We start from the raw sequence: 9,900 nt of genomic DNA on the forward strand, positions 1-9,900 counted from the left end.
AGGAAAGACTATAGCAAACAAGTGCAAATAAGTCACCATCCCAAGTGTAAACAAAGTAACTCCCCTGTTATTTTCCCCACAATCAGTTTCATGAATCTGTAACTCTTTCTTTTTGACAGGCCTGGAGGCAGTGGAGTACAGCTGCTCATGGAAAGCCCTGCTGACACCAGTAGGAAACTGAAGAATTTTAGGGAACGCTTATTATCATGCTGACTTACATGGGATTTTGTTTGTTTTCCAGAACTAATGCGTTTGGGGCTTAGACTTCAAAAGCTTTACTTATTATGTGAACAACATTTCTCAAATTCTTGAGAGGCCAATGACCATCAGCGGTTGAGCTACAGTTCTGTGCCTGCAGGCATGTTTTCCTAAGCAGAAGAAAAAACATAAACAGCAGAGAGTCTAGACTTCCTTCCATAACTTGATACAAAATTAAACAAAAAAGATTATACTGAATGAAGCAGAGTTAAAAAGCACTTCAGGATGATTCTATTTACAACTACCTTTTGTTTCTTATTTTAAAGAGATTTTGAAGAATTTTTAAGCTGCTTTAAGCACAAAAGCAGTATATACTACAGGAGACACAAGTATATGCACCCAAGTTCAGCTGTGATAAACTAGAACACTTCCCTTAATACTGGATTTAGCAATATCATCCCAGATCATCAGAAAGCTAGGGACATAGTCTTAACAGTGTTAGTACTGTTCTGGATTTGTGCCTGCCATCAGAGTCCGTTTCAGCCAATGAAAGATCATGCTTACCAAGGCTGGGATCATGTACTTTCAATGTAGTAAAAGCTGGAGCACATTTTTTGAAGTTGTGAATCATATTTGGCTTTGAGCTCCAAGGCATAACTGTTGTTGAACTACTGAATTAGACAAAAGTTTAAATGCTCAGAAGCTTTACCAGTGAATATCTGAAAAGTTTCAGTTCTACCTGTGGTGAACTGAAGTTTCAGAACGTTTCAGAACTTCAGAAAGTTTCAGAACTACCTGTTCCACCCTGAACACCACAGCAGAATCATTTACTTTGTCAGGCTGAATATTACAAAGGATGAAAAAAGCAAGCACAGTTTACCATGGCACAGTGACCCAACACTTTCAAGCATCAGAATTCATGTCCCAGCTTTGAGTCCTTGCAGACTACAGTGATGCAGCTTTTCTTCCTGGCATGCCTCTATAGCCACCCCAACCTCCCAGGAAAAGGTGAAGGTACTTGCAGCACCCCTGGGAGAAAAAAGACAGGCTGGGTGAAATCATACTGTGGAACACATTTAGCCCATCAGCTGAATCACACTGACCTCAGCAGAGACCAGAGCTACACTGTTTATAGCGAGCTTGTGCCAGGGAGCAGGATAAAGCAACAGCTGCACTCCCTCTCTTGGCTCAGCCTCAGACACCCCCATTGCTGTTCAAAGGTAGTCTGAGGCTAAAGCAATTCACATCCATGCTGAGGTGCAAGGCAAATAGAGCCTACCACGTTCACGAATTTCACCTGCAGGTGGCAAACCACGTTGAAGTCCTCCTAAGAAAGACCCTATACCTATCGTGCTTGCCTAATTTCAGTCACGTAACATCACTGCAGAGTGGAAAGAGGCAGCAGCTAGGCCAAGCCCAAGCAGCCCCACTGCTGGGGCTGCTCCTCCATGTGCCTCGATGTAGCAGTATGCTGAGAGAACAGGTTTGTAACCAGTGTGGACAGCCAGTGAGTTTGAGCTTGAGGCCATCATAAGTAGAATATCGAGGAAGACAAAAAGTTTAGAGTTCTCACCCGTGTTCTACGCCAACTCCTTACACATCAGAAGAGCTTTACCTCAAGCTTCTATGGCTGCAAACCAGGAACATTAGTTACTTATTAACTAGGGAGTACATCAACATTTGTTAACATGCAAGTGTAATGTGACTCAGTGCATAAGGAATTGGCTGGATGGCCGCACTCAGAGTTGTGCCCAACATCTCAGTGGCCAAGTGGAGATGGGTGATGAGTGGCGTTCCTCAGGGGTGGGTATTGGAACTAGCACTGATTAACATCTTTGTTAGCAACACAGACAGTGGGATGGAATGTACCCTCAGCAAGTTTGCTGACAACACCAAGCTGTGTGGTGTAGTCGACATGCTGGAGGGAAGGGATGGCATCCAGAGGGACCAGGATAGGCTTGAGAGAAGGGACCATGAAAACCTCATGAAGTTCAACAAGGCCAAGTGCAAGGTCTTGCGCATGGGTAGAGGCAATTCCATGCACAAATACAGGCTGGGCAATGAGTGGGTTGAGAGCAGCCCTGCAGAGGAGGACTTGGGGGTAGTAGTGGATGGAAAACTGACTGTGAGCCAGCAACGCGCACTCACAGCCTAGAAAACCAACCGTATCCTGGGCTGCATCAAAGAAGTATAACCAGCAGGTCAAGGGAGGGGATTCTCCCCCTCTACTCTGCTCTTGTGGGATCCCACCTGGAATTACTGCATCCAGCTCTGAGGCCCCCAAAATAAGAAGGGCATGGACCAGCTCAAGCAGGTCCAGAAAAGGCCATGAAGATGATCAGGGGCCTGGAGCACCTCCCTTATGAACAGGCTGCAAGAGTTGGAGTTGTTCAGCAATCAGAATGACATTTACTATATGAAGAATTCCAGAAAAGTTTCACTTCCCAAAACAAATTTAAAGCAATATTTAAAAAACAAGATAAAACAAAAAACACCCTAACTGCAGTGTTTTCAAGGGCTGTGTGACAACTAGTCTTTAGATCAAAGGCAGCTCAAGATAGATACAATCATTCATCTCTTCTAAATAACTCTAAATGTTCACATTTTCTACATCATTTGTAATGGCTGTAATGGGCATAAAAGCTTCTGTCTAAGTCTGTTTCGTGAGAATCGATAAGACTTTTAATCATAGGATGAAAAAATATTACTGCAGAGTAAATTAAAACAAAACAGAAACACACACAATTTGTATTATGTTTAGGGAGAAGATTCTTTCTTGGCTGATTCAACACCTGGAAACACGTGTAGTGTTCCCAGCTACAAAACCCTGTGACACGGAGTTCACAGTCAGATTCTGGGATGCTTTCTCAGATTTAATGTTTAAACTCAGGAGGAAAGGCAAGCAAAGAAAATGGAAAGTTGTAGGTTGGGTTGTTTTTTGGTTTTGTTATTGGTGGTTTGTTTCATGCAAAGGAAAGAACAGGAAAGAGTGTTTTGTTTTTTTTTTTTCTTTTATCCAAAAGTCATGGCACAGAAATCAATCACTTCAGATAGACAGTGCATGCACATGTATATATTCTCACCTTGGAACAATGAGAGATGTACAAATTTGCATAGTTAGCACCAGATTTTTAGAGACGCAAACAACTTCATTCGAAGTTTCATTAAAAGGTAGGACCCACACTCATTTTGAATTGTTGGTATCTCTTTCCATGTGACCCATTACAACTAAAAAGAAATGTTCCAAAAGGAGAATAAACCAGAATCTCTCCCCGTTAGAGAATAAAAATATATTTATTTCTTCTTTTTGTTTTTACAATCTCCATCATTCTCTGAATACAGTTCTGATACTGTATTTGGCCCACGGCAATATACCAAAGGAAAGTTAATTAATTCCATATAAACCTATTTATGGTTATTTATTTGCATAGCCAAGTATGGTTATTTATTTGCATGCTTCTAAGCTTATTCAACTGACAGTAAAGGAGATATTTCATAGAACACACACAATTTGAACCTATGTGAAACCTTTCAGGTTGCACACAGAAAAAGCAACAAAGTTAATAGAAGGACATTTTCCACAGGTGACAGATAAAAAAAAATACTGTTCTCTACTGTTGAGCAAAAGCATGCAAACCTCTGAACACAAATAAGCATTTCCACAAGAAGACTTCATGTTGGAAAGAGACCCCAACTAGTATCATCAAAGCAAAACACACCTCTTGAATGTAATGCACGTATCAGCACCTGGGATGTATCATACCACAGTAACATATAGACTTGATAGATTGAATCAGGCTTGTTACTGTCATTTAAAACTCACCTCACACAACTGGATATAAAAGGATTACAATACTGGTAGTATTATAGGATCTTGTTATCAAAATATTGAGTTCAATGGCACACAATGCAGAGCTTGCTGGACACACCTGTAGTAACACTAGGCGTGCAGTACCATGCAGAGATAAAAGATGGGGTCCCCAATAGCTCTGTTGTAGTATTAAAGCAGCACAACATCCAACCTAGGCAGCCTTAGCCTCTCAGCCACCACTTTCCCCTTCTGAAGATGGTTGGATTGCTTCTCTTCACATTTCTGTATTCTGTGGTGTATACATCTCCTGAGATTTAAAGCAAATACACCCCTACCTATTGAGCCCATTGCAGGGGAAAAGAAAGAAAAATATTAAGTGTTCCTCAGAAAAACAGCAAAGCCTGCCTGCTGAGGTAAGCATCAGAGAACTAACCCTTAACCCCTCCCCCACTGTTCACTGTCACACCCAGGGGCAAAGATAAATTGCAGTAGGAAGGCTTGTTGAAGTTTATTTAAGAAGTTACTGCCATCAGCTGTTATTCTCACTTTCCTGTCAGAGATTACAATGCCTGAGGCAGAGTCTGAAAGACAAGCATGTGCCTCGAGCTCTGCTTAAACTAGTGACAAATGTTTACCGTACCCTGACATACTAGCCTTTGGTCTGAAGAAGCTGAAGCATCCCTGCCAATTCTGAAGTGGGGACACTGGCCTTCAGAGGGCAGAGGGCTTCTGGGCAAGCAGCTCCGTACAGGCAGCGATGATTCCTTCATGGTGTAATGTGCTCCCTCCCTGGAACTGTTCAAGGCCAGGTTGGATGGAGCTTTGACAAACCTAATCTAGTGGAATGTGTCCCTGCCCATGGCAGAGAGGTTGGAACTAGATGATCTTTTAAGGTCCCTTCCAACCCAAACCATTCTATGAAGAAAAATAATTTCAGAGACAAGAAATTATGGTTATGTTGAATGGTTCAACTACGGTACAGAAGGAGGACCCATGTTCCAGTCTCTGTGTGGGTCCCTTCACAAGTCTGGGAGGCTCTGAGGGACAGTGGGACTGCAAAGACATTTATCAGATAAGGTATTTTGGGGCTGCGTTATCATGCAGGATGTTGATTGGAGAAGTTCATACATAGCAAAACAACAGAAACAGACTTCAAATTATTCCACTACACTCACATATGAACTGACATAGTTTCCTGAATTGTCAGAGGAATACTAACTTTTCTCAGGCAAACTTTTAGCTTTATTACTCACGTAGTCCAGCCTTTCTAGCTTGTGTTTCAGTCAACTTTCATCCTGCCAACTTCAGTGACTGCAGTCATCTCTAAATGCTGTGGTCAAATGGTCAAAGAAATATTCCAAGCCTCAAAATAGATTGCTGTACATCCCTCATGAGGTAAAAGGATGATCAACTACAGAAACAGGATTTCACAGAACTAAAACGGGAATATCCAAAACTCATACAACTGTAGAGGCCACTCCTTCACTTGACACTGTAGCCAAACACTGTGGCACTTCAGGCAATAAGCCTTGATAAAGTTTCAGGTAGACAAGTAAAAGCTGCATCTCTTTCTATCTAGCATCACCCTTCCATAGGTACAGGTCAGACATTTGACATCATGTTCGCTTTCTGAGTACATCCAGAACAGAAAGATTCTCTGCAGCTATGGTAAAAGCACAGAGGCTGAATCACTCAACCTGTAACATCACTGACCAAGCCACGCTCACCTTTTCACTATGTCTCTTAAGCTGTTTATGATGCACTACAGTGCCTGTGATTTGATTTCCTGCATGGGATAATTCTGAAGAATTTTAAAAATCCTCAGTTAGCTCCTAGGTTCCTGTGTAAAATTGCCTTACTTTATGAAAAAAAAACTTTACACTAATGCCCCGGATCTGTGGCTTTCAGTCTAAAAATATTGCCTCTTTTTCTTCCCAGAAATACAGTCAATATATGCAAACATCTTTGTTCCTTCTCTGCTAGGTAGATGACATCAGCTTCTGCATAACATCCATTATTTTGTTGATAGCTTGTTTCTAGAACAGACTGAGCCAAGAGACCTCATCTTTCTGTTATCAAACCCTTATTTCACAATTAGTTCTAAGTTTGCGCTTGGAAATGCTGTAGTTCCCCTTTAGCAAAGCATCTTAGAAAGTTTAGTGATTTCTTAAGATGAGGGTCATTCTGTATTACCCACTAGTCTGCAATAACTAACTAAAGGCATAAGTCACACTTCCATCCATGATGAGATTTCAAACGATGGGAAGTTCGGAATGAGTACACTCAAGAAGAGAGATGTTATACTCTTATTATGGAATACAGGTGGTTTTGCAGCTCTCTTCTCAGTGATTTGCTGAAAAATCACTTAATGTGCCTGTAGACAGGAAAAAGAGGTTCCTGTTGATCTATTTCTTTGCATTCTGTCCTTAAATTTTGCTGCTTTTGTTGTCAAAGGTACCAATTCCAAGAATCACTGTATTATAGATCTATACTAAAGATAGATAAGCTTGCTTGGGGGTGGGGTGAGGGGGTACTTATGACTTTAAGTAAACAGCTACAATTTCAGGCAGAGTGGAGAAAAGGGAAAATTTTAACAAAGACCCCGTGTTACTATTCACAATGAGATGGACCTCACTTTAAGCATTATTAGATACTTACTGGTTAAGGTTCCAACCAGTAAGCCAAGAGATGGCTACAGGGAAGCATCTTTTAAAAAATTCTCACTCTCAGAGCAAGAGGAACTGCTTTTCAAGGTTCTGCCCATGGTGTACAGAAAGTAAATATACATTATAATACATATCTTCAGTCTGGGAAACATCTGCTCAATATCTTACACAGGCAGTAATAAAACATTTTTAGATCTTTTCCTTTTTAGAAGTAAACACACAGTAATTTCCTAACACAGAAGGTTCATCATGAGCCATAGGATTGCTCATATTAAAACTCATTCTTAATTGTTCTTGGTTAAGAATTGGATAGATGTCATCATCCCAGTCCAACAAATATCCTGCAAAAAAAGAATATGGCAACAATGAACTGTATCTATAAAATATAGAAATTTAAAAGGACCAATTTTTCAAAGATTAAAGAAATTGCAGGGTAGCAAATAAAGTATGTTGCATATATATGAGCAATTATCAGATTCATCATTTTTGGATAATGGCTTGATATGTATTCAAAAACAGGAGGAAGGGAGAATCCACCAATAAACAATACAGAGCAAGAAAACAAGATGAGTGTTAACAAAAGTTCTCAGGAAACAATGACAGATCATTGTATACAAAATGAGGGCTGAAAGAGGTGGCATTTTAAAATCCATGGTAATGAAAATCCAGTATGAAATTTAGGTCCACTGTTAGCTGATACCAACGAGATAAATAAAAACAACAACAACAACACAACAAAAAAAACCAAACACCACAAAACCCACAACAAAACAAACAAAAAAAACCACCCCATGAAGTGAAAAGTGCAATGGATACTTTTTGTCCCTTTGCAGAACTAAGTAAGAAGATACAATTACTCCATATGACACTGTTAAAGGAACCAGAAATTACCCCATCACTACCATGTAGTAGGAGGAAACGAAGCAGCAAGTACTAAGATAAAGACACTTCGCCTCAATGTGCCAGCATTAAATTTCAGAAGTTTAAAGGTTCTGACTGAGGATATCTCTGAACATCAATTTTAGACATAGCACAGGAATTGGGGAAAACTCCAAAGAATGGGGCAAATGTCATTACAGCCTATTTCTAAAAAAGATAAAAGGGAACTACAGAGATGTTCAGTTAAAAAAGAAACAGTACCTGGAGCAACACAAGAATAAAAAAGCTATTAAAAATGTTGATGTTAGAAGAGCTACTTACTAAAATATTAAAACAACAGAAAAGCAACATAAATGCTTAATTAAAATAATTGGTTTTACTTAACACCATTTTTTGAAAAAAATTAAAGATGCTTGCATTGTCAGGGTAACATTGCAGTTAAGGCAGTTAATTTGGGATGCCTAACAATGAATTAATGCTAAAATACTAACACATTCAGCATGGTTTTCAAAAAAAAGTATATACAGACAAATAAATGTCTCTGCTTTTTGACAGCTTGCAGGTCTGGTTGCTAAAAGTGACTTATGGTAATACAATTAAGTTTCTCTTAATACAGGTAACTTTTATAATTAAAAGATGCTTTGACCCAATAGTGCCAAATAAAGGCATACATTACAGATTAAAAAATTATTCCCCTGGCTAATCTCAAAATGTTGCTACTGGAAAGAAATCCACACAAAGACTATTTTGAACGGTCTCCTTTGTAACAATTACCGATTCAGAATTATTCAGTAAGCCTTTAATGGATACTAAAAATGATATAAAGTATGTGCTGGACATAAAAGGGTTGCAGAAGTATCCAGGCATCTTACTATTACAAAGTGATATTAATCACTGATAAAATTATTTTGGTCCTACAAGATGACCTGAATGCAAAAGTTTGCAAAGGTAGGCCACATTCCAGACAAGAGGCACTCACTCCAGAATGCAGCAACTTAACATTTTAAATAACTGTCTCAATCTCTCAGTACAATGCAGAGCAGGTGTGTGCATAATACAATAATAGGACTATTAGTAGAAATGGAAATAATTTTGCGTTGATGAGTACACTATTATGCTTAGAAGGGTTACAAAAATACTGGGGATACACAAAGAAATCACTAGTTCATGGTTGCGTACTAATACACACAAATATATTTATTACACACTTGTGAATCTTGCTAGCAGAGATGTAACAAAATCCCCTGAATGGGAAGTTAAAAAAACCCAACTACAACAAAGGTTGTGAGCTTCCTCAATATTTGGGTGACTTATCAGGGGATGAAATGGACTCATCATCATATGAGAATTTAAAATAAGACTAAACTTTTAAGAAGCATTCTTTAACACATCTCATGAGCAAAACAAAGTTTTTCTTGTGAAAGACAGACTATATACATGGACTTAACGGCACTTTCTATCTTCGGAGCCCGTGAATCCCCCAGTTTCCTAATGCCAGCTCATATGGATATGAGAAAAAGTATGTCTGTGTTTCTGCAATGTGTCCCCATACTCACCTTGATTAATTTTAGTAATATCTATTGACTCGGGGGCTTCCTCTGCTCACTCAAAAAGCTCACAATTCTCTGCCACAGTGCTAAACCAGGTGGTTTTTTGAATGGAAAAGGTACAGCAGCTTTCTTTAGAACCATCAGATGCCAGTCACCAGCTTGAACTTGGACAGAACCGCAATACTCACAAGTTTTCCCCCTCAGGGCACACTTCTAAGTCCCTTGCTCTGAGCATTGCCAGATCACTCTGTTGCTGGCTGAACGCAAGCCAGTTTCCCTGTTCAGGTCTGGAGTTAGAGCGGTGAACGTGAAGTATCTGGCCAAGCCAGACCAGAGGCTTTTGGCTGGCCTGTCTTCATGCTGTGTCTTGCTCTCAGCTCCCAACCTGGCTGGGAGCTGGAAGAGGCTTCTTAGTAAAACACGCCAGCAAGAGTTTTGCTACTCCCTAACGCTTGGTTGGTACCATAGGACGCACAGTCCTGCTGGGTAACACACTGTGGTGACTGAAAGAGCTGGCATAAGGGCCTGAATTTTCTCTCACACCTCCTCCATGTGCGGGATGCTCCTGAAGACCAGGCTCTTGCCCCCATTACCTGAGGTGCCCCTCACGGCCATTTTCCTGTCTCCACATCCCTTCTCGAGACTCCCCTCGCAGTCTCACTTTTGTCCCGTTCCCCCTCCTCTCTGGCCTGCCCGGTCACGCACCTTCACCGACCCTTCCCCGGCCGGGCTCGTCGTGACCCCGCACACCCCGGGAAGGTGGCGCCGGGCAGGGGCGAGCGTGATTTAGATCTAA

General features: G+C 40.6%; 1 protein-coding gene across 1 annotated transcript in view; it reads right to left on the reverse strand.

The window, feature by feature from the left end:
• Nucleotides 1–1,169, reverse strand: part of MAP3K15 (mitogen-activated protein kinase kinase kinase 15) — a 79,286-nt gene extending 78,117 nt beyond the window's left edge. Inside the window, exon 1 of the mRNA XM_026849488.1 lies at nucleotides 1,079–1,169. Coding sequence (XP_026705289.1) covers nucleotides 1,079–1,109 — 31 coding nt within the window. The 5' untranslated portion in view covers nucleotides 1,110–1,169. The remainder of the gene's footprint in view (nucleotides 1–1,078) is intronic.
• Between the last annotated feature and the right edge of the window lie 8,731 nt (nucleotides 1,170–9,900).

Source organism: Athene cunicularia, assembly GCF_003259725.1.
Source record: "Athene cunicularia isolate RWA chromosome 1 unlocalized genomic scaffold, athCun1 chr1_part1, whole genome shotgun sequence".
NCBI classification, from domain to species: domain Eukaryota; kingdom Metazoa; phylum Chordata; class Aves; order Strigiformes; family Strigidae; genus Athene; species Athene cunicularia.